This window comes from Stegodyphus dumicola, chromosome X2 (genome assembly GCF_044657685.1).
Source record: "Stegodyphus dumicola isolate Sdum_Otavi_A_Nest chromosome X2, ASM4465768v1".
Classification (NCBI taxonomy): domain Eukaryota; kingdom Metazoa; phylum Arthropoda; class Arachnida; order Araneae; family Eresidae; genus Stegodyphus; species Stegodyphus dumicola.
In genome coordinates this window covers 33,511,420-33,538,166 of record NC_140781.1, presented here as the reverse complement: position 1 = coordinate 33,538,166, position 26,747 = coordinate 33,511,420, and the positions used below count along the sequence as shown (strand labels likewise).

Below are 26,747 nucleotides of genomic sequence, written 5' to 3'. Positions count from 1 at the left end.
AAATATACTCGAAGTATGTTTGTAACAATACTGAAAACAAAATCAAGACATCAAAGAATATGCTTCCCATTAAAGTTGATTTTTTATTAATCTTCATTATAAGCCAGTAACATAACATGAGAGTTACATAATTTGGAAATACGTTAGTAATTCATTTAAATACATTTGTTCAAGAACAACTATTCAAAAATACTTATCTTCAGGTAACTATTACTTCAAGCATTAAAAAAGGGAGGAAGAGAGATGTTAAAGTTCAGTACAAATTCCAGTTTTTTAAATTTTACTTCTGATGCACTTACTCTAGCATACATTACCTCTTTGACCTTTTCATTCAAACGACCACAGCCGACCCAAACGGCCGAAATTCCGATGTCGTTTTCTTCCCTCCCCTAAGGTATGCAGTAGCAGGTGCATTTTCCCCAAAGGCACTGTATCAGTTTATTGCAGACAGCTTGTCCTAAAAGGATTTATTTGTTAGAAGTAGAAGGGATGTCATTTGAAATCTTCACTCTTCTTGATGTGTTGATGAATGTGGAAGGGAGGAAATTGTTTTTGACTCTCGAAAACCATTTTGGGCAGTTTGGTATTTTAACATACAGGTTAGTGAAGGCTTTGATTTTCAGAGTTAATTCACAAATTCTGTAGGGTGTATTATGCTCCCTGCAGAACTATTGGATTGTTGCAAACTTAACATGAAGTTTCATCACTTGATAGATCTTGCCATCTAGAGTCGCATAGGTTTCAGCAGCTGAGAGATCGAATATGCCTCTATAACATAGTCAGACATTTTGTGCAGTCAAGATTTCAAAAGAGGACATATCGCTTAGCAAGAGGGATGAGCATCTCAAAAAGAATCTAGCTTTTAGTTGATGACAGCAATGATGGCATGTAAAAATAACAAACAGGTTACACACAACTTGAACAGATCATAGGTACACACGATTTTTTTTTTTATCTAATAATGGACCAAAGACAGCTCAATTTCTTTTACTAACAACCATATGTGGTACCTTCATTATAGACTGAAGATATCATATATGGCTGAATCGCATCAAAATACTTAGAGATGGAAATTTAGCATATGGTGCCCGTTATATATATATCCTGCCACTCACAGCCAGCCATCATTGCCTTTGTTGTTTGCAGCAGGAATAAGAAACCTGAATTGGAACTGTATCTTATTTAGCAAGCAATCCAAATTCTCTCTGGGAGCCAACAATCATGTTCAAGAATCTAAGCCTTGTAGCAAGTGCTTTTGCTATAGAGTGACACACAGCTCAAGTGCTGGTGCTAATCTGAAAAGCTGTCAGATACAACTGATAACCTCTAGCAATGATGCAAAGAATAGCAACACTTAAGTAATTTAGGCAAAATGTCCTGAAGCAGTCTGCTGCTTCTCCCAGCACAGCTTACAATACACACTTTCCTCAGAGTGGTGCTTTCTCTCCCATAACAAAGTTTTCTAGGTTGAGTTTCCTAACCTGCTTGTCACCGGATTTAGCACCAATCAAGCATTTATGGAACTAGCTATGAAGTCAGCTTCAGCAGCATGTGCAGGATCTAGATGCATAGTTGCACATTTATAGAGAAATATGCATGGATTATCATATGGAAGTTATATGCCTGCATAAACCACATCTCATATATAAGCTAGAAAGGCCCTACAGCCATCTTTGAATTGCAGTTTCTCCAAAAAATAATCTTTCACTCTAATATTGCATTTATTTACATATATCAACGTTTCATTCGATTTTAACAAGTTCATGGTGCGCCCTCCCCCATTATATATCTGAGGAAAACAACAATATTTCTATAGATTTGATCAAGTTAAATGCATATAAGGATATAAAAATCTTCGCAAATACGAAAGAAAACATGACATTCAGTCACATAACTACTTATTCATTTAGTCATTGTATGCAATTATTAAAATAATTTTTTTAAATATTAATAAACTGCTGTGATTTCACAAGAAACTGAAAAGTTACTCTGCAAAGAAAATCTGCATAATGAAAAAAGATGATACTGAAAAGAAGGAGCTGAAATTTCTTAGAAATCATTGAGTATTTCAAAACAAATATTAGATAAAGAAGAAAAAAAAATATGCCTCTAATGATATTTAAAATTTCTATATTCTTACTATTCTGTACAATAGTTTTTTAAAGATGAAAGAAAAGCAAAAACTATTTTGGAGTATAAACAGAATTATTTATAAAAGTAGAATTCTATGAAGAATTTATTTTATATAAATCTTTATTAAAACTGTTAAAAAATTTAAAATTTTCCATAAAAATATAATAGATATTATATATGTACAAAGTAACACCCAAAATAACTACCTCTAGTTCAGCAAAAATAGTAAATGCTTGAATCTCAAGAATATTATTGAACTACCAATAAAATGCAACTACTATACGTAGCCATTTGTGAAGTATGCGTCAGATTGTGGTTTGTGAAAATTAAGTGATTATTTATAGAATAATTATGAAAATCAGAAATGGGATATGATCTTAAGTTACTAGACAATGGTGCTTTTGTAAGTTCCTGTCTACAGGACAAAATATCACTTTTCTTTTTAAATGAAAATGAGTGACACGCACATGGCACAATTTCCTGAAGTCCATAAGTAATATCATGCTGTTCGTTGTTTCCAGAAAGATGTGTAGAAGTAATTGTGTCTGAATGTAATTTTTTCTCAAACTGAGCATCATCAAAGAGATGTTGGGATGGAATATGGAGAGATCTGAAGGATATGGCAATTTGTGACTGCAACTCACTCACTTTGTAGTCTGCAGATAAGTCTTTGACAGACTTAGTTAATCTATGCATGGTCATTCCTGATCCATATAATGCTAATGCAGTTGTAATATATCCAACAGTCCATAAAACTGTTGCCTAAAAAGAAAAAAAAATTATAAATGATCAATTCCTTTTACCTATATAATTTATATTAATTTTGAGATACTGGTAAAGTACACCTTAAATCCAAATATTCTTTATTTTTCATGCAGAGAATACCTGAATAAAACAAGTTGACGGAAAACATACTTTACAGTAATATGCATAGTACTGAATTATACTACTGCTCAATAAACAGTAGTTCTGGATATTATGTAGGTGCAGCCGAAAATCATATTAAAAGAACATGGTTCTTCAATAACATGCTTAGAAATGAAAGAACGATTCTTAAGACCAAGAATCTTGCACACAGTAAGCTTTTGAAATAATGTGTCGCATCAGCACACACTGACAGACTGGGGAAGGATGAACCATCATCCTGAGCTATATTCTGAAAGGTGTAATGATCTACCTTTTCTGTTGCTTGGGTTCTTTCAAAAATGACTTTGTAAAATATCTGGTTGTAACGAAAATTTTCGGCAAAAAAACACCCTTAATAAAGTTACAAAAAAACATAAAAGCAGTACTTTTAGTGTGCCAACCAAATCTATGATTTTCTGCCAATGTTTTGGCAGTATTTCAAAGCCATTGGCCCAGAAACTTGGTGGTGGCAAGTCCAGAAACAGATCAACCTCATTTTGGATGTCTTGTGCAGAATGGAAGAATGTCAGAAGTCCAAAATAGCGACGTATGGTTAAGCATGGCGAAAGATCCGATTCGAGTCTGTACAGAGTCCAGCCGCCGAATGCAGACATGCGTGATCTTGTATTATCTTGATGGAACATTACCTTTTTGGGCCAAAACTCAGTTCGACGTTTTTTCTAGATAGCAGCATCACCACGGACTAGCATCTCACTGTACACCTTACTGTCCAGGGTTTTGCCTTCTTCCAGATACTCTTTGTGGATACCATACAAACCAGATACAAAGTATGATCTTTTTTGGTAGTCAAATTGCACTCTGCAAGGCTCCCGATGGGCTCGCCACACGTATATTAACCCCCTTTCCAGCCTGTGTTGTTGAAGTAAATCCACTTTTTATCTCAAGTGATGATCCGGCCCAGAATTTTTGTCCTTGCATTGGTATTCAAACAGATTAGTGCAGGCCTGAACACGTTTGTCCTTATCTGCTTGAGTCAGCTCACGTGCCATTGAACTTGTACATCAAGTTTATGCAATGCATAGCACAACTAATGGACATGGTATTAATGTCTTAACTCCTTAGCAAGCTCTTGAGTGGTTGCATACTGATCTTCTTCCATAAGTTCTCACAGGCGGGCCTCATCAACATCAGTAGGCCGGCCAGAGCACTGTGCTTCTTGAATGACATACTCTGTTTTTGAAAGTACCAATCCTTCACAGTGTCATATGATACAACATTAGTACCTAAAGCTATACACATGATTTGGTGATATTCTGTAGCTGACTTTTTGCAGCAGAACTGAAAGTAAGTGATTGTTTTAATCTGGTAGTCTGATAGTTCTATTCCAGATACCTTGTACTTAAAATTTCACAACATAGTGTTCTAAAGCAAGTCTCTTCCTTTCAAATGCCAAAAATCGTTTAACAAAATATGATAAAACACGCCAACATGAAACTGTGTGCCGATATTTGCAGTGGCAGGAAACTTTTTTTAAAACCTGATATATTCTACACTCACGTTTGTGAAAATTGCAACACCATGAAGGACTTACGCGAGTGAGCTGAAATTTTCAGGAAATGCAAAGTAGCGCATGATATGCAAATGATTAGAATTGCAAATCCGTAGCGCATGCGTATGCTGAGCAGCGCCCTCTGAACGGCTGATGGATCCGAATAAATAGACGGCTGTAGCGAGGCGTGTATGGTTATCGGTGGTTATCTGCTAGTGGTAAACGTTAACTCAATCTGTACTTATGCCTCGTCGACGAAAGAGAGCGAGATTTGAACAACTTACAGAGTTTGAACGAGGGAGAATCATCGGCCTTCGTGAAGCTGGATTGTCGTATCGTGCAGTAGCCTCTCGTGTGCAGCGTAACAGCAGCACAGTGATGCGCGTTTGGAAGCAGTGGACGGACGAGTGTCGGACAACTCGGAAATCCGGGAGTGGACCCCGAAATGTGACGTCAGCTCGCGATGATAGACACCTGGTCCGCATGGCGCGGACGGACCGTACAGCTTCCTCTAGACAATTGGCAGCACTGTGGTCAATAGCTACAGGTGTTTCATTGTGTGCTTCATCAATTCGTAGACGTCTGCTGCAGTGTGGACTGCGCGCACGGACTCCTTTATACAGGATCCCCCTAACGCACGACCATCGCCGCCTGCGGCTACAATGGGCCAATCAGCATAGAGACTGGCGTGCTGATTGGCAGCATCTCGTGTTTTCTGACGAATCCCGCTTTAATTTGTGGTACCATGATGGCCGCATTCGTGTCAGACGCTATGCCGGTGAACGCCACCTTCTGGAGTGCATTATCGAACGCCACAGTGGACGAACACCCGGAGTTATGGTCTGGGGCGCCATAGCATATCATAGACGATCTCAATTGCTACGAATTGTGGGCAATCTGAACAGCAACCGGTATATCCCTGAAGTTCTACAGCCCGAAGCTGTTCCCTTCCTTCAAAGCTTGCCAGGCGCTGTATTTCAACAGGACAATGCCCGCCCTCATACTGCTCGGATTGTTAATTCCTTCTTTGCAGCGCAGCAGGTACAGCTTCTTCCTTGGCCTGCGTGTTCCCCGGATATGTCGCCAATTGAACATGTGTGGGATGTCATTGGTCGGCGTCTTGCTCGTGATCCTCGTCCTGTTGCGTCTGCAGACGAACTTTGGGTACGCGTACAAACGATATGGAATGCTCTTCCTCAGTCAGACATTCAAACTTTGACTCCATGCCACGTCGTGTAGCAGCACTTATTGCGGCGCGTGGTGGCCACACAAAATACTGATTCTGATCTCTTGTTCTTGTTTGTTTGCTTTGAACATTTAATCATTTATTTGTACCACTACCACTCAACTGTGTATTAAATTGCATTCAATTATGACGATTCCTTCTTGGTGTTGCAATTTTCACAAACGTGAGTGTATATCACTCATAAGTATTTGACCTTTTTTCTTATAATGATAAATGTATTTTCCACAACTGTCTGGTCATCTCTTAACCACAATTAATGCCTCTGAAATAAGCAATCAGGAGCTAACTCACACAACACATAACTTTAAGATCATATCCATATATTAAAAATTTAATACACAACTATCGTATTTTTTTTTAAATACAAGCAAAATACGGTACTGTTCTGTTATCCAGACCAGACTCAGAAATGTATATATGTAAGCAAGTATATATTCATGTATATAACCGTGTGTGTATATATATACACACATGCATACATGAGCCCTTACATTTAAAAATACCTGCATATATACATGCAGACATAAGCATGTACATTTATAAATACATGAATATGCACGTACATTTCTGAATATGGTCCTGATACCAGAACAGTACCAAAATAATGGCTCCATCAAAAAGAAAAAAAAAAAAAAAAGGTAGAAAGAAAGTAACAAGTGATAAATAATTTTAACACTCTTAAACAAAAGTAAATAAATATTCTACTTAAAATCACCTTGACAATAAGTTTTTCTCTAAAACAAATCCTTATTTTCCTACTGCTCCTGTTTTCTCTGCATGTCTAGCTAGATTAGTCAGGTAACAGTATCAATTAACAAAAAGTACTAGAACTGAAATTTTGGATACATTAATATATTAATTATTAATTTTGTGTATTTGTTAGCCTCTTTTTTCTTTATTTTCCTTTTTTATACTCGAAAAACCTTTAAAAGTGCTTTTCTTAAGAACCTGTTTCATCATTGTATACAACTTTGTGCATTGTGCAGAATTAAACGGAAAAAAAAAAAGACTTTAGCAGTGGACATCTGACATACTGCAGGCAAATAAATTACACTCATGTATTACACTCAAATTCAAAATTAATTTAAAAAGGCAGCAGAATATGCACACAAATGTAGACATTTATCTGAAACGAAAAATTTGGTGAAATTCACCACTAGAACATGGTAAATTACATCAGTAAACTAAAAATGCTTTTCAGTCAAAAAGTGTTATAAATACATTCACCTTGTTAAAACGTTGGCTAGATTTGACTTTAAGGTACCCCTTGTATTATTGCAAAGTTGTTTCATTTATCATCAAGTTGCTGTTTCATTTATCACCAAGTTGTTGCATTATTTATGGTAACCTGAGTAGTTGAATGTTATGGAAACCCTGTTATGGTGTAATCGTTTGCATTATTCTGGGAAATTTTGAATCATGGAATGTTTTGCGAAGGCTTTTGTGATACATGTTGCTTAGGAAGCACATTACTTGTTTCATTGTTTAGATGGTACAATGGCTGAATGTAATAGGAATAATTTGAAATTTCTGTACGATTTGGAACGAAAGGGAAAAGTGCATTAATCGAGTGAATTAATTGTGTAAATCAAGGTTTACTTAATAGCCATAGTCCGAAACTACATAGTATATTTTTTACTCTTATTTTTATGAATTTCTGTGGCGACGCCGATATACGGATTGTAGTTCAGATAATTTTAGGAAGTTTTTGGATGCTGTTAAGGAATTTCGTGTGCCACAAACTGAAGACGAACAAATTTCTAAATAAGGTAAGGGGAGTTTTGCTTTGTGTAGTGCTAAAATACATAACAGGATTTTCCTTTTTTTGTGTTGTTTTATTGTTTAGTTTAAAATGTAGTTTATTGAGATTATGTATTTTTTGTTTGCCTCTACTGTAGAATTGGGTGCTCCTTTGATTTTTTAAGTGAAAATAGATCAATGTGTACATAGACAAACTCAAGGGAGTGCATAAAGCATAGTTTGGGCAATTCATGGAATTTTTTTTTTTTTAAGTGAAAATAGGTCGATGTGTACATGGATAAAGTCAACGGAGTGTGTAATGCCATTTTTGTGCAATTTGGGGATTTTTTTTAAAGTGAAAATAGGTCGATGTGTACATGGATACCGAGTTTGTGCAATGCTTTGACTTGTTATTTTGGCCTCGCCGCTACGCAGGCCAAAATAACAAGTCAAAGCATTGCACAAACTCGGTATTCATGTACCGCCAAGTTTCGCCAAGAGATACCCTAAAATATACTTTTACCAAAAAGTTTACACATACATAAAAGAAAAAAAATGCTGACAAATTTAACTAAAATGGTTAAATTTCTAGAACCACAATTCCGTTCGTATACAAATAAAAATAAGGTATTTGCGCATTGTAGGAATTTTACCACATATAGCAAATACTTTAAAACATGAATTTTAATTTTAGTCCTAGTACACATGCTAAAATCAAAAGTTAAAATTACAAAAACTGTTCACTTTTATAAAATTATTATGAAACCTCTCATAGCCAATGGCCTCTTCCTAAGAAGATCACATCTGGAAGTGACCAGTCTACTTAAGAACATAATAAAATGTTCATGCTCAATATAAACTAACAGTATGTACTCTAAGGAAATCCTCTGCACAGAATAAAATCATCAGAAGCAGAAGCATTTAGAGGGTTGCACTGCATATTTATTGAAATGCCAATATTTATAATGTTAAAAATGTAGCTACAAACTTTATTTTCTTGTATCTTTATAATGAGTAATAGATGGCAAAGATTAAGTTTGCCAACGTAAGGTAGAGAACTTTTTTAAAACAGCTCCAGGACTGCAGGTAGGAATATTCTATAAATACAAAGTTTAACCCCATGTGGCCTATGAGCAGCAAAATATTGATTTATTAAAATGGTCAACATACTTTCAGAAATTAGATTTGCCCTCATTTGAAAAATTCATGGAGATAATAATTAGTAGTGCCATGGTTTGGTTTATTATATTACGGCAAAGCACTCAAGGGCTATCTGCCTTAAGGGAGGGATGCCTTCGTGGAGGACTTTTTAAGATAAACTGGCTCGTATACACGTTACACATGGGGAAAACCACGAAAACACCCATGCAGCCAGCCCGTTCGCAGGATTCGAACCTCGGACCGAACTACCAGTGTTCAGCGACGTTACCGCTCGGCCGCTGGTAGGCAGTAGTGCCATGGATTTAGCATAAACACTGCTAATTACACAGTTCATAATATCACTTTATCTGATTAAAAATTGATAATTTCCAAAACAAGCAACTTTTTGTAATTTCTACCTAAATGTCATCAAAATTACTAAATATTAGGCAGTACAGTGACCTAAGTTAGCAAATTCAATGTCAAACATCTCCACAAATACTGCACATTAAGATTTAGAACCTATATTATGTATTCAATTTATTGAAGCATAATGAACATTTTAGTAATTGCACATTCTGATCCCTGGGGACTATGAAAAAATTTAAAATTTTGTTTTCAAAAGGATGTCTCCTTCCTGTCATAAAGGTGCCACATACTAGTCACTGTTCTACAAGTTACAAACCTCCAAAAAAGTGCCCTCTGCATGAAGGTAATGAACTTCAAATGGGTACAGGCTCATTTATGCCAAGGATCAATTATGTAAGTAGGATTTTCATTTCCTTTTATAAATCAGAATAGAAAACCTAAAAACCTTACTTTCACAGTGCTGTCCTAAAAAGATCATAAATGTGCAGCCGACCACCCTTGTAAAAGTTTTTGCCTCTGCCTGAATAAAACCAACTTACACAAAGGTGCCAACAACTTTATTAAAGGAAATCATTGTGAAGTAGTCTCCACTTAAAGCCCTCCCCCTTCTTGTCCACAAAGAACTCATGCATGTTAGAATAAGTCTTAATGCAAAGACAATTCAATACAGCTTCTCATTTAAAAAGTACTGAAATTTTCTATTTGCACAATAAGGGAAAAAATTAAGGAGAGAAAGTTCAAAACAGCTTACTGTTTAATAACAGCAGAAAATTTTCAAAATTTGGAAAAAATTGTAAGTAAAATAAAGGGGTATTTATCCCTTCAGCTGATAAAGTAGGCTACCATGCAAATTCAACCCACTTCGTTTCTTGTGTTTCGTAAAAAGGCTTTAGTTGATTTCAACTATTTTGTTAGGTCCCCCAGTTTTACTGGAAGTCCTGTTTAGAATGTTATTTGAGTACAAACTTCCCATAATCTCTCACTGGTCCCCCCCCAGCTATATAGTGTCCATTAATATATTTTTTATGGTAGGGTTTCATACCTTTAAAAATAATCAACTGCTTGCTGTTCTGCAGAAATAAAATCCCAAATTTTAATAATTTTTTTCTTAAATGCAAGGAAAAATACATTAGAAGTTAATTTATATCCTTGTTCATCAAAAATAAACGTGGCTTATCGAGAATCAGTCAAGTTATATTGAATGAAAGCGCAAATGTGTTATGTCACAATTACTCATAATTGGTACTAAACTGTACTGCTGGTGACAGTTTCAAATTTGACAAGATAGTAAGTATCAATAAAGCGATGTACATATAACCAGTATAAAATGAAGGGGAAATATACAAAAAATATCACTACAATGGACTGACCGCATGTGGGAAAAGAGATGCATCTTAAAATTCAGGTGCTACTGAATAAAAAATAATAACCCCTAACCACCTGTTAAACTTTGTGTAAGGAAAGAATTAGAAAATGAGAAAATTATGCATAAATATCTCTAAGAGACTAAAAACCTTTATGAAATTTTTTTCATCTGAAATGTTCTCCTTTCTCATTACAATGTATCACCTATTATAATAACAAGAACGCATAATCCCATCACAGATATTACCATAAACTACAGGAACAAGGAAAATCTAACCTCACAATATAGATTTGGAGATTCTGGTATTATGCCTGCCCAAAATGGTTAAATGGCACACATTTAATTTTCCATATTAACAACAGATTTAGTATTAGATTGTAATTCTTTAATTGTCTTTATTCATTTGAATTTTCAGCAAAACATAGCTATTTGATAAAATTACCAAGTCAAAATATACATAACTCAAATATAATCAGAGTTACGAAAATATTCCACTAGCTATGTTTTTTCCCATATTACAATGATTTTAAATACAGATTTAATAACATAGATGCAAAAATAATGTTCCAAAACTTTCAGTTAATAATTTAGGAGTACAAACATTCCATAATACATAAATTTATTTCATCTCGCATTTTATAAAATTAGTCATTACAATGTTAAGTGCACCTAATTTATTTTTAATATAATTGTATTATACTTCCAATATGATAAACTGGGCATTTCCAGTAGGTTTTCGAGCTGCAAATTGGCACCATTTCAAAAGAACTTTAAATCAACTTCCATGATTCACTTTAAACACATGAACTGAGTTACTTAATTATTTATATCATTCTGATATAAAATATATTAATATTATAAATTTTATACTCTTTGGCTTATTTCATACTGTACTTTTCTTACATTTTATACTAAGAAAATCCTGAGTAGGGAAAGAAAGCTTTATCAAAGTACTTTAAAATACAGAAATAAAATTAAATAATATACATACTACCACATGGATATGCCTAATAATAAATCTAATATTGATATAAAACAAAATTAAATGCAAATATTTACTGTTTAAACACTGGTTGAATCTTTATTTAAACTTCTACAAATGTCAACGGTAAAGAAAATTCAGATCAAATAGAATTTAATGAGAAAAATTATGCTGAAAATCACTAAGGGTAGAGGAATAAAACTGGCAAAATTTAAGTTTCATTAATTCAATAGATTCCATTTATTGCTGACAAATACTCTCCTCAGTAAAGGCTAAAATTAAAAACCATGAAGTGTGGTGACGAAAAATCGGGAGTTTTCCATTAAAATCAGGACATCTGGCAGCTACATTATACGTTTAAAATAATTTCAAAAGATAGAAATAAATAAAAAAAGAACTTTTATAAAATCAATTCAACACCAAGAAAAGTAACATACCTTGGCAATCTGTCTAACACAAGATGTCCAAAAATTTTGAAATGCAGGATCTTGTATCAGAACACAAATATCAGTATATGATAACCAATCCCGCAAAGATGACTGTCTAACAGCTACACTACAATGAAAATATTTCACATTAGAGGATGAACACATGGACATATCAAAAAAAAAAAAAAAACCCTCTGACAAGAAAGATGTCAATCTATAAATTCATATATAAAATATGTAAAAAAAAGTATTTTCTTATTATATACCATAATTTTAAATCAAACATTTAGTGTTCTTAATCATGTTCTGGTGCAAATGTATACTAATAACTAAATAATCAATAGTAACTTTAAATCAGGGTTTCTTAAACTTGTTGGTGTGGGAATCCTTTAATATTTACAAAAATTTTGTGGGACCCCATAAGCTTAACTGTATTACAGTTTAGAATATTAATAGTTTCTCAAGGTCTTGCCTGCCAAGCTTTTACTACAGCCCACATATTATGCCTATTTTAATTAACTGATTTTTATCATTTAGCTGTTGGAATTCACCTTTTGTTCACATACTTGAATATGTCAAAAAACACTCGGTCGGATGTATCTAAACTTCCAGAAAACAAGGTAATAAAAGAATGAGATTTTGAAATATCTTGCCACACAAGTCATTACAGATATAATGCAAGATATTTGCCAAGACAACTGAAATTAAATATTATTGAATGTTAAATGTTAATGTAATCCAACACAACACACAAAAAAGTACATCTTTTTTTTTTTTACCTTGAAGAATATCAAGTCAAAATCCAGGAAACGGTTAACTGGTGCATATTTTCAAGCATTCTCAAGAAAAATCAAAAACACAGAGTTCAAATAACAGAAATTTTGAATAACATCTGCATAAGGTTAACATTTATATTTCTGACACTTAATGTCAAAAATCAGTTATAAGAAATTCAAGGCATTCAATGGCAAAACTTGCAATTTTATGGCCTTTCATCAATTTTAAATTGGAAATTATAGGGTCCTTAAAAAATCATAGGGTATGTAAAAAAAAAAACATGCAGGAATTTTCTATATTTAGCAATAGGTTATTATAAGACAAATATATTTCTCATAGAGAAAAATCTAATGTACAAAAATAAAAAATTCTTACAGTAGAAAGAAGTAAATTTAAAAAAGTTTGGTACATTCAAGTAAGAACTAAGGTTTCAGATTCTCTCACTTTTAAAAAGAAGTAAAAATCACACATGTATTATTAAATTGCAGTATATAAAGCAAAAGCTACATAGTACTTTGATTTGTATAGTTCTGAAGCTTTATGATATCGATATAATTATTAAAATAAAAAAGGAAATTCAAAATAGCACTCATGATGGCAAATTTAACTTGTGAAATTCTCTACTTGTTGAAAACAAAAATTTCTTAAATTTCCATAAAACAAGAAGAGACTTATAAAAGATTTTATTTTAGATTATATTACTGTGCAACCTTTTAATAAAAGAAATCCTCCATCAGTCTTTTCACAGACTTGCATAATATTACACTGATTTTAGAAGGGATTAATCAGCCAAACTAACAATGATATAAAAGATTACTTACATATGAAGGAATATTTATAAATATGTATTTTCAAATCGATGAAGGCATAAAATAAAAGCTTTCAAGACTTACACTTTTTCAATGCTGCATAAGTAGAAGAAATATTCCGAATAATCCACAAACACTTTCCAGTCCTTTAAAAAAAATTAGAAATCACTTTGTGCGAGTGCACACACACCATAAATTATACATTAACTGAACATGAAAAAGTAGAAATAATTATGCCTAACATTTTCAGAAAGGGCTAATTCTAAATCTAATAAAAAAGAATTAGTGCTTTCATAAAATAAGCTTTTTTTAAAACTCATAAAATAAAAGGATAAAATAATTTATCATATAATTTACATACAAAAAACAAGAGATGAAATAATTCAGCACTTTCTGATTTTACATTTATATCTGATCCAGTGTATTTGTATCAGATGCATAAAATTTTACCAGAACAAAAACCTAAATGCATGTAATATTAAACTTCATAACTTCAAAGCACATAAAAAGGAATGCACACAGTACAAATAAGTATTTCTTCCTTTAGATCAGCAAATGTTACACTATTATTCAAAACACAATTAATACATCTACTTACGATTGCTGACAAAAATTCATATTCCAGTTCATTTAAGTCTTTAATATCAAAATTAAGAGCTTCAGCCCACATTTGATTTGTCACAATATCCTCATCATTTTCAAAAAGAAATTTGGAAGCAACCAGCTATGAAAAAAATTCCAATGTTATTTTTCTCAAGTAAAAAATATACAGATATATCAAACAAAAAAATTTTTTAGGTCAGATAATCCTTACCATTGTAACGACAAAAAGACCTGAAGGTGATACTGTTTCTAAATATTCACTATTATTTCTCTGCAGTCTATCTAAGTATATCAATGCTAAAATCATGGCACAGGGAGAAATATGGGCAGCCCTATAAAAACAATTCAAAATTTCATGAGACAGAAATATTATACGGAAGCATAAGATATTGCAGTACTTGTTTACTATGCCATCGACCATGAAAAATGGCTACAATCAAACCATGAAAGTTGGCTGAGATCCCATCAAAGTTGCACTAATTGATTCGAAAGGAAGTGATGCCTCTTTAATTAACAATCAGTATTCGAACCACTTTATTGTTGTAATTCATAAAAAGGCTTTCATTGATTTCTAATATTATGTTAGGCACTGAGATTTTACAAAATCTCTGTTTAGAACGGTATAAGTGCATACTTCTTATAGATAATTGTTACAATCCTTTATTGCTTTGTCGGCCACATTAATTTCACCATATTGTATCCATTAATACACATATTTTTTATGGTAGAATCCACACTTTTAAAAATAATGCACTGCTTAATGTTCTATAGAAAGCAGATTCCAAGTTTTAATAATATTTTTAATGCAAGGAAAAGAACAGCAGTAATAACAAATTTATGTCTTTGTTCATAAAAACAAAATACAGCTTATCAAAATTCAATCAGTTTCACCAAACAAAAGTGCAGACATTACAAGTGTGTTGTTACATGATGCATATCCATAACTGGTGCTAAATCACACGGCTTGACAACAGTTCGACAGCTGACAGGATAATATATACATAAGTACTGATATTGCATTTAACCGAACTATAAATTTAAAATCTGGCAATTTAGATTTTCAAAGGACGTACTTATTTAGCTAGTCAAACAAATGTTTATTGCATTTCCCACCAGAGTATAAGACACTTTTTCTTTAAAAATATCATGTCTAAAATCTGGGTGTGTCTTATACAATGGTAAAGCCATTGTATAAGACATATCCAGTGGCAATGGAAATGTTATTAGTGACATTTCAGTGAATAACAAGGGTGAAAGACTGTTGACAATGCATACATTGCATGCACATTAACCCTCAGAATGCTGAGGCCTTTACTCCCGATTCTTTAAAAAACTGAAACACGAAATTCCATTTGAGATTCATATAAATTCCCCCCCCCATTCATTAACACATTAAGGAGGTGAAGATTTCAATATTGTTTCCAAGTCATAATAAAGGAGCTTCCCCCCCCCCTCAATGCATACTAAGTCAACTTTAACGTAAAGCTAAGGAACCACAAAAAGAATCCTTTTAGGACAAGACTGTCCACAATAAAGATGAGCTGATAGACTGCATTTGAGAAAACTTCACTTTAGGCTATTGCATACTCTTCAGCTAAGATGAACATGTCTTAGGTCTTTAAAGTTTTTCTCTATAATCTTTGCATTTATGTCTACAGTTTTGTTTTTCCAATGAATTAACATTAGAATAAGATTCACCTTGATAATTATTTTGGAAGCATACTTTCAAATTCTAAATATGGTCATTCTGTTGCACTTACATTGGATACTTAAGTATAAATCCAACCACCTTACTAGAAGTCGCCAAATTTTCAGAATGCGCCGAACTCTGGCAACCATGCTCATAATAATTCTTCAGTTCTTCAGTCATGCAATGTACACATTTTTTAATTTTTCTTTTAAATTCCAAAGATTTTTATAAAAAATTTTGATATTTTTCTCCCAAGTTTTAAAATACGAGCTTGTGGAATTTACCATTAATGGTACAAACTAAAGTAAAATTTCTGCAAAATTACAGAAGCTTTCTGAAAATTTTCTAAATGAAACAAAAAAAAAAATTTATTTTCTTGATAGCCGATGCTACCGAGGCTTGCACAAAGCTGAGTCTCTGCAATTCAATGTTTTTTTAAACAAAAGCAGATCAATGTGTACTTTGGGAGGAAAAACAGTACAAAAGAATTTCAGAATGATTTGAAAAAGAATGCAACTGTTTTATTTTTTTTAATGTATCATATAATCCTTATTCAAAAATCAAATTTATATTTGAAAATTTTAAAGTATGTTTTCTTTTCATATGCTGGCAATGTTAAATGACTTGCCATAAACATCGGCAGTTTGGGAATCTTTCTAAGACTCAAAAACCACCAACTTACATCCAATAAGTAACTTTTACTTTTCATCTGTAAAAAATCACCAAATTGCACCAAGGTGGTTGTATTAAGTACTTTAGATTGTTTTGCAGCTAAAATAATTGCATCTTTCTGCAACTTTTCATTTTTCTTTTGATGCATCAAGTACAAGACGACAATCACAACTTGATCTTTCTTTTAATCTTAATTTTACAATGGGTTGGTTTTCAACTGAAATAAAACAACTGATGTCAATAAGCAGATGAACTTGGAATTAAAGTTATAATTCGTAATAATTAGGTTAACCTAAAAATTGAAAGATGTGCCAAAACAAATGCCAGATGTCATGAAACACTGATTCTGATTGAAGGCTTCATAATTTTATGCTACAACACAACTTAGTTGCATTCGCCAATAATTCCCGCTTAAAATTCACTTGCTACTATTATTAAGGGACAGAGGTAAGTAATATATATCAAATGAAAGAAAAATTTCATGACCAGATAAAAGCAGTCACGCCACTCAGAAGGTTAAGCACTGCTATACAATGCAGAAGGCAGAGATCAATTAAACACTGGACTTCACAACTTGAAATCAACTGGTTACCAATACACAAAGCAAAATGGCCGGTACTTCTTTGTTATAGTGGCCCTCAACCGTATTTGGTGATTTTAGATTTGCCCAAGATCTCGGTTATAATTCTGTCAAAATTGTGAAGCTCAAATGTAAAAATAAACAACACAATATAAAATAACAACAATAATACTCATAAGTGATTTCCTAAAAAAATTTTTGAGAAACCTTATCCTTAGTATTATTACTTTATCACATGCAATTGTTCCAGTCAACTGCAGCACTTTCACACATATTTTGGAAGTGTTGAACCAATATCCAACCTGGAGAGCATTCTTCTTTTCTGCAATTTTTAACACCACACCTCCAAATGGTTTTGTTGTCAAAGTAAACTTTCAGGTTGTGGCCATTTTTGCATACTTGTTTCTCGGATAAAAGACCTCTTTCTTGAAAAAATATACGACATCCACCTTATTACTTGGTAAATTAAATATTGTTAGCGCTATATTCACAAAAAAAGAGCAATAAATATATTTTTAAATAAACAAACGTAAATCCAAATACCAATACTATAAGAAAATGCAGCACAGTGCTAATATACGATTATGTGGCAAGGTATAAGAACAAGCAGCAGGTGCTAATATACGATCACATGGGTAAGGTATAAGAACACGCAGCCAGATTTTGGCACAATATCTCAATTGATTGGCGATTAAATCTAGGAGGCTGTTATAACAAAGATGTACCGAAGAGCCTTACAAAGCATAATTATCCACATCTGTCTTTATTTAATGTTTCAATAAAAAATTCATTTATTGGAAATGAGATGGAAGTTGACATCCTATTTTAATAACGTGATTATAGACAAGTAAAGATAATCAACATAGTCTAGCAGCTATATCAAATAACTATAAGATTCTCTGCACAATTCTTCCAGCCAGTTCTTAAAATAGAAGAAGACTTGATATTACTGCTAAATTCTCTTACCTTAAAGTAAAATAAAACTATCCATAACTCCTTTTACAGGCTAATGTAATTTCAGAATTCTAAACGATTTTTTTTCACATTCTCTGATATTCTGATAAGAAATCTGACTATTTTGATTAATAAAAAATTTTAACTCTTGAAAAAATTTTTCAACTTTTAAAAGAATACAAATTTGTTTACATACTTAGTTGCAGTTGAAACATAGTCCATATCCAAAATATCCAGTCCATAATTTGGTACAGCTTTCGAAAATAGTTCCAGTGCTAAACCTGAAAGAAAACTTTTGATGCTATCAAAATTAATTTATACAGAAAAGTGCTATCAAAAAACAAGGGATAAAATTATCTCCTAAGATTATCAGCCATAACTGACCTGTTAAGGCAATTGGAGGGTGATCAGGAAGATCAGTAAAGCCATTGAAATCACCGGCATACAAAGTCTTTCTTATGCGCTTGCTCATAATAAGGTGGTCAACAAAAACCTACATAAAATAATGTTTATAGAAATATATGAACTATGAAAACAACACAATATGAAAATTAATTAGAAACACATATTAGTACTTGAAATGTATATACTTAATCCAGCTATCCTAAGAAAATCCTACACGAAGACTTCCCTTTTTAACTCTTTGAAATCCAGACTCTTTGCTAAGCTGTATCCTCAAAATACCCGAAATACTTTTCCAGTTTCACAGCAATTTCCTCCCCTCCCCATCCATTAATGCAGAAAATAGGTGTGAAGATTTCCAATGACATCCTTTGTACTTTCTAACAAAGATTCCATTAGCCTTTGACCCCGTTCTTTATAAAACTATTCTGAAGGTCAGATCAACAAGCCTTTCCGCCTTTGTTATGATCACAACTGAGATTTTGTTTATTTCTGTATTTTTATAGGAAGGAATAAATTGTTTAAAAATAAATATAATCCTTAAATTTTTAAACTGCTCTTTTTATTGCTGTTCAAAGCTTAAAGCACACTGTACCAGAAAAGAATCAACAACGAAATGTCACGATCAACCAAAAGATAAGGAAACCTCTTAGAACAAGCTGTCTGCAGTAAACTGATATAATGCATTTGGGGAAAGTGCACCTGTTACTTAGGGGGAGGGAAGAAAAGAAGATTATAATCTCGGCCGTTTTTGGGCGGTTCTGGTTGTTTCAATGTAGGGCCGTGTCGGGCAGATTGGATGTGAAGAAGTTAAGACAAATAGCTTATGGGTGCTTTACCATATTTAATAAAACAAGCAATAAAAACACATATGTCTAAGATGTAATTTTACAATAAACAAATTTTATTAAGGTTAGATTATGTTATTTGAACAAAGCAAAGCACACAAGGACTATCTGCCTGACAGGAAGAATGCCTTAAGAAAACTTCCTAAGGGAAACTGGTTCGTAATCATATTAAACCTGCAGAAAACCATAAAAACCACCTATGCAGCCAACCCATTTATCTAGGATTTGAATTCCCAGCATTCAGTATCTTAACCACTCCAATTAAATATGTCTTTTGATTTCCCTGCGACCTTCATCGCAGAGTGCTCAATTGGAAAGGTAAGAAACAGAATTTGCTGAACTACGATTAGTTAGTTTTCAAAATCAGCAAAACTATCAACTTAACACGTGATACATGATGTCAGAAGCATTTCACCAATCATCAGAGGAATAAGTTAGTTCTATTTTACATACCATTTCCCTTGGCTGCCTTCTATTTAATTTCATACTTTTTTTTTTTTTTGGTATTTTTTTTATCTTGTAATTTTTAAAAAAACTTCAATTGTTTCACTGTATCAATAGATACAGTGAACCAACAGCAGCTGGAGTCTGCACATACCTTAAAATCATTCAGTACATGTTGTCCAATAATGAAAATGATTCAGTATTGCTTAATCAGTTGATCACTTTCATTTGTATGTGTTTATCGTACGGGGTTTATGCAAAACTTAAAAAAAAAATAATAATAATAATTCCAGCTGCAGATAAAAACATTTCAAAAGAGCAAATTTAACACTTGGTGTTATTTGAAAAATTTTTTACAAAAATCACAGCTAGATGCAACAACCAAATGCAAAGAAATAATGATCCTTGAGCATAATGATCTACTGGCCACAACATTCTTTCAATTACCGTATTTGACAGCATATAAGACACACTTTTTTTCCTAAATTTGGTCTCAAAAAAGTTACCTGCGTCTTATACGTGAAGGACACAGTTAACTTTCAATACTAAATGCTATTTTTAGCCCATATAATGGTCTAGACACACGTAACTTTTTCTACATCTGCCATAATTATTTTGTGCATGCGTGAAATATCTGTCGCCAAAAAGCGCCAAAGCTCGAAGCTGATGTCGTAGTTCGAAAAGGTTCGACAGTCACATTACGTCTATGGAGCCTTTCCTTCTTAACATAGACTTTCTTTGACTCAGCCGACACACGTGTTGGTATCGGTGCTTAAAACTGTTTGTTTTAAAAAAATACCCTGGAAAATATGAATATAGGACACAAGAGATTAAGCTATACAATTCAGTATAAACTAGGAGTGTTAAACTACGCCAAAGTGCATGGAAACAGAGCAGCAGCAAGGCATTTCAGTCCATCACCTACTGAAAAAAAATAGCTTGCCGTTTGTTAATTTTTCCTTAATAAAAATATGTTTGGTAATTGCATTCAATGATTGTTTATTTGGCTTTTACAAAACACGAGAACTAAAACCACATTTTAAGTTACTGTGGTACCGCGCTGAAACTTTTTTTCCTTGTGTGTAGCCTTCTAAATAAGGGTGCGTCTTATATGCCGTCAAATACGGTACCCATAACATAGTTATCACTGGGATCCCAAGACACTTAAGAGTACAAGACACTTAAAAGAGTTTAGTTTTAAAGCAAATAAAAGGCCCTTTTTGATTATTCACATCCCCAGAAAGGATTCATGCCTGCAAAACAGTTATGTGGCAACCCAAGATGTCAAAATACATTTATGTAGTAACCTAGTACTGCACATAGATTTCTACCTACCAAATCTGCCAATCACTTTTCTGATCAGTGTTTGTTTTTGCACATTTTCTCTTGAAATAAATAGAAGGGACTATGGAGTTTACCAGCTGATAAAAAAGCTCAGTAGAGAATGCAAAAAATTCACATTCCATCAAGTTGTACTTCTCAAATGATTGAATTTCAGGAAATGCAATGCGAAAAAACAAGCAAAGTGTTAGAATACAAATTGGAAATTGGTTTCAAGATAGCCGTACCTAATTGCAACTGTTACTCATTTCATTTATTGTTGGACAAAAAGTATATATATATATATATATATATATATATGAAGGCAAAACACAGTAACATGTAGGCATCACTCCAAATTTTATCTTTTATCAATGGCTGATATTATAAACAGATGGCCTTCTTTCCAAATATCATGGCTTATACTGGTTGCTGATATTATAAATAAGTAGCCTTACTTTACAATATTGGTAACAGAACTAGATTTTTCTATCATTTTGTTACAACAATGAAAATCTGGAATTTCCCGAAGAATGAAGCAGACACTATAAGCCTCTTTCAACAATAGTAAATTTTATCATGACAGTTCTTTTGTTCAAATGGTTACACTATGTGGTTGCAAGTAGGTAAGAAATGTCACTGGAGGTGTAAAGTCATTGGTTGTCAGCATACTCTTGGGCCTTCACATGATAAACTGGTTCTCGGGACTTTGGATTCCATTTAGAAAAGCCTTGGGCTGATGAACTTGCTTCTATGGCATGGCATCAACATCAGATGGATTTTAGCCCAGAAGCAACTGCACTCTGGAACAATTATACACATGAATTAGTTTCCAGTATCTGCAGAAACAATCTACAAAGAAGACTGAGGACCATGATGTATCCTTTAAAACAACAAAACTCTCTTAATAAAGTAATTGCTGGCAGCTACTTCCCTAGGCATAGGTTTGCTTGGTGGCATTTGCCAGAAAACCATGAAATGTTTTCTCATATCACTGCCTAATCAAAGAGCTACTATGCTTTTCAAAAGAATTGTTGAACATGTTGAGGACAGCTTAATCATTTTTCAGATTGCTGGCATATGCATAAAACTGAAAAATTAAAGAAGCCGGCTTTAAACATTTGAAAGCAAACCATTGCTATAACTTTGTGGATCCTGAAACCGAGACTCATATGCAGATTATAAAGAGACTCTGGGGATTTGCAAAATGACAAAAGAAGTTTAGAGGCACTTGCGAGACTGTAGCTGAGTTACAACTAACACAAATTTCAATGCAACATAATTTTTTAAGTGAAGTTGAGAAACCCCATTATAATTCAAATTTATTATGTTTGTGATATCGGATAATATCGGCAATGTTCGCACTGGCAACAACTCAAAAATCAGCCTATAATCCCTATAACCAATAAGAACCTAAAAAATTTACATAAATGAAATTTTAGAAAGCGGAATCATCTTCAAATACAACCATGGTGGGATAATTACCTCCAAAAAGCGCATGCATCTTCAGTGGCTGGGGTGCAATGCCGTATATGTGTAATTATCCACACAACAATGTGTGTAATTAGCCAATTTTTTTTAAAACGATAACAGATTGTTACATACACGGAGTGACAAATGATAGTGCCAAGTTTGTGCAATTTTTTAAAGCAAAAACTATATGTGGAAAGAACAGTTTGTGCAAGTCTCTGATATTATTTTAAGTAGAAACAAATAACTTGCTCATGGGGTACAAAAAAATTACATAAGGGCTAAGAGTTACATTAGGCATTTTTTTTAATTTTTATTTTTTTCATTTTATTGGTCAATTGCTCTTATACAGAGTTCTCAATATACTACCATTTTGAAAACGGTTGTTGCCTTCTGCATATCAATGCAGCAAAAAATTAGTCACCACCAAGTTGGCGAATTTTAAGTAGGGCAGTGCGGGTAATCTGGAAGTACCAATATAAATTGTAGCCTTGAACTGGATGGATAAGAGCAGACTTGTTCTCACTATCAGTAGGTTATTCATGAATGGAATCGAAAAATATTCATAAATAATCGAACAAAGACAGAAGTAAATAGGACAAAGCTACATACTAATCCTATGCGAACGTGTCAGAGGATACTACAGTTCAATCAAAATTTCATGATTCATACCAGTATCAATGAATCTAATTCATCAAATATATGTCGCAATATGCACAAGGCCATCACATACTCAGTATAACTTAAAGGAATTAAAGAATGTTTTGCAACTACGAAAACATAAAAGGAATACCCAACATGTTAATATGAAAAGTTTTCAACAAATTGTATAAATCTCTTGTTACTTGCAATACACAGAAAGGGGTGCAAATTCTTCAGTTGTCCCCGGGCGCTGGAATCCTAGCTACACCACTGTTAACCTGCGAGAACCCGCACCGGGTATGACATGCCCGATGCATTTTCATTCAACGTTTTTGTTACTTTCTTCTTATCAGATTAAGCAAGAATTTCGTGTAGTTGTATTCAAAGTCACATTCTTTTTAGCAGAGGAAAAACTAGCTCAGCTCTAAAAATAGATTTTGAGATACGGGTGTCGGGGATATGTCATACCTGTGCTAGTCCTCGCGTCAGTCAGATCTTTCCTTTTTTCTGTCAGCTTAGTGAATTATGACGCGCTATTTGAATTACGATGAAGAAAATTTATATTTTCAACACCTTATCGAGACCACTTTTAAAGTGAAAATAGGTCGACATGTACATGGATAAAGTTAAAAGAGTGTGCAATGCCATTTTTGTGCAATTCGAGGATTTTTTTCTTTAAGTGAAAATAGGTCGGCGTGTACATGGATAAAGTCAAAGGAGTGCGCAATGCTGTTTTTATGCAATTCGGGGATTTTTTTAAGTGAAAATAAGTCAATGTGTACATGGATATAGAGTTTGTGTAATTATTTGTCTTGTTATTTTGGCTTTGTGTAGCGGTGACTTTTGGTGCAAAAATTGACGCTTTGCAAGCCAAAATAACGAGTCAAAGTATTGTACAAAATCGGTATCCATGTACCGCCAAAAATCGCCAAGAGGTACCCTAAACGGTAAAAGTATATTTTAGGGTACCCCTTGGCGAAACTTGGCAATTTTTGGCGGTATATGGATACCGAGTTTGTGCAATTCTTTGACTTGTTATTTTGGCTTGCGTAGCGGAAATTTTTGGGGCAAAAATCGTCACTACACAAAGCCAAAATAACAAGACAAACAATTGCACACACTCGATATCCATGTACACATCGACCTATTTTCACTTAAAAAAACATCCCAGAATTGCACAAAAATGGCATTGCGAACTCTCTTGACTTTATCCTACACATCAACCTATTTTCACTTAAAAAAAAATCAGTAACTTTCACAAACTAAGCTTTGCACACTCCCTTGACTTTGTCCACGTATACATCGAACTATATTCAAAGTCAAAGAAGCAAAACAAAAAAATATATAATCTGAATAAACTACATTTTAAATCAAACAATGAAATAACATAAAAAAGGAAATTCATCTTAGCACTACACAAAGGAAATATCCACTTACCTTATTTACGAATTTACGCGTCTTCAGTCAAACACAATTCCTTAACAGCATCCAAACACCTCCCAAAATTATCTGAACTAGCATCTGTATACTGGTGTCGCCACATAAATTCACAAAAATATCCTCCGTCCGAAAATATCTGATGTTTGACCATACGCATTTCCTTCCTCCAAACAGGACACTTAATAATGGCTAAGTGAACCTTCATTTACACACCAGTCAATTAGTGCTTTTTTCCCTTTCTTTCCAAATCCTACAGAAACTTCAAGTTAATCTTACCACATTCAGCCAATTTACCGTGTAAACCACAAAATAACAACGAGCTAATCCATCATACACAAGCCCTGACCCAAAATCCGACACACACTTTCCAAATTTTTTCCCATGATTCAAATTCACCGCAACCAATTATATCATAATAGGGTTTTCATAGCATTCAACTACTCAGGTTGTCATAAATGAGACAACAACTTGACGATAAATGAAACAACAATTTCACAATAATACAAAGGGTACCCTAAAGTCAACTCTAACCACCCTAAACTATACTTTTACCCTGACAATTGGTATACGGGATATGAGCTAGTGCAAGAACTATAGAAAAATAAACTTAACAATGGTTGAAGCACTTGGAACAAAATAAAAGAAAAATACCGCCTGGATTTTTGGAGAAAAAAGAGCTGTACTCTTCAGTCTTTGGATTTCAAAAAGAAACAACAATTGTTTCATATTCTGCAAAAAAGAACAATAATGTAGTTATGTTACCCACAACTCATACTGATGATAAAATAGATGAAACCATCATGGAATTAAAACAAAAAACAAATATCATCACGCTTTATAATCTTACAAAAGGAGCTGTGAACGCTGTCGACGAAATGGCTCCAGCATACATTACAGCAAGGATATGAAATCGCTGGCCAATGGTTATTTTATCTTACATGTTGAATGAGGCTGTTATTAATGTCAGGATTTATTGATGTCCATGAAACATCCTACCACACAGTTCAGAAGCAGACGTTTCTTTCTGAAAGCACAGGAACTCGTTCTTTCAGAACAACACAGAAACCATAAGCCTGAAACTCTAAGCACTTCGAAGAAACTGGAAATCAATAATAGTGAACCACTTGTATAAACTCTCAAAGCAAATTATAAACGATGTGCATTTTGTCCATGTAATAAGGACAGAAAATCAAGATTTATGTGCCAAAAATGCGAACTAAGTCTGTGTTGGAACATCAGTATGTAGTTTGCCAAATTTGTCTTTAAACATGTATGTATGCATAATTAAATTCACTAAAATTCATTAGTGTATTATTTTGCAATAGTTAATTACATAAGGTTTGCTTATAAACAGTATTAATTGATATTTCAATAGCAGAAATGAACTAGGGTATGACATACCCGGCACGAGTTCTCATGCTCGAAAATGGGTGCATGTTCTCGTGGATTAACACTCACATGTTTTCTATTACCAATTCAGTTTGTTTTCTAACATTTACATATTTATGATCAAATAACTCAAATAGAAGAACATTTTATTTTTAAGGTATATTTTAGGAAAATGATTCAGGTTAAAAAGATTCCATCACACCCTAAAATACTTAAGTGCAATAAATATAAATTAAAATATCCATAAATGAATGTTTTATTTTTCGTTTCTTAAATAATCACTAAGAATACTAGACGGTAAAAAATTACTGCCCACACAACATTTAAGAAAGGAATGCCTTTTGCATGCGTTTTTAGCATATGGTTTCTTGAAGCAGTATTGCAAGTTTCCATATCCTTTTTAGTAAGGTTATTTGACAAGAGATTGCAACGATGTTATCAATTGTTTTTAGTATAAATACACAGTTAAAATATTACACAAATATTTCACGGATTTTTAATTTAAATACGTAAAGGGCTAAATCAAAAATAAAAGAAATTACTTCTTCCAGCTCATCCAAATCGCACACATTATCAATCATTTCAGGATTTTCCATTTCCATTTCCATCTTATTTGGTGAACTTTTCTTTTCTGAGTAAAGACAGCTTTTAGAAAGCAGATCTGTTACGCCAGACAGAGTAGAGTTACAATGTGATATCATGGTTTTCCTACAGTTGCAGCACAATTCTTGTACGAGAAACTTTCAGTTTGTAAAGTTTCTAACTTTTCACTTTGCACCTACCCTTCTATCATCCGCTGGTTAGATTCAACAAAATCGTTCGTGAAGTAACTTTCCAAAACGAAGCAAGTTGCAAATTAGCCACACGAACTATAAAACTCTGCGCAT

At 33.3% G+C, this 26,747-nt stretch overlaps 1 protein-coding gene across 1 annotated transcript; it reads right to left on the bottom strand.

The window, feature by feature from the left end:
* Nucleotides 1–63: 63 nt before the first annotated feature.
* LOC118187582 (protein CNPPD1) lies at nt 64–26,714 on the bottom strand. Its single transcript, XM_035357827.2, has 8 exons — nt 26,403–26,714; nt 18,290–18,398; nt 18,102–18,186; nt 14,221–14,341; nt 14,005–14,130; nt 13,491–13,552; nt 11,830–11,947; nt 64–2,895 (listed from the first exon to the last, which is right to left on the bottom strand). The coding sequence occupies exons 1-8, from the start codon at nt 26,559–26,561 to the stop codon at nt 2,383–2,385; spliced, it is 1,293 nt and encodes a 430-aa protein (XP_035213718.1). The 5' UTR covers nt 26,562–26,714; the 3' UTR covers nt 64–2,382.
* Between the last annotated feature and the right edge of the window lie 33 nt (nt 26,715–26,747).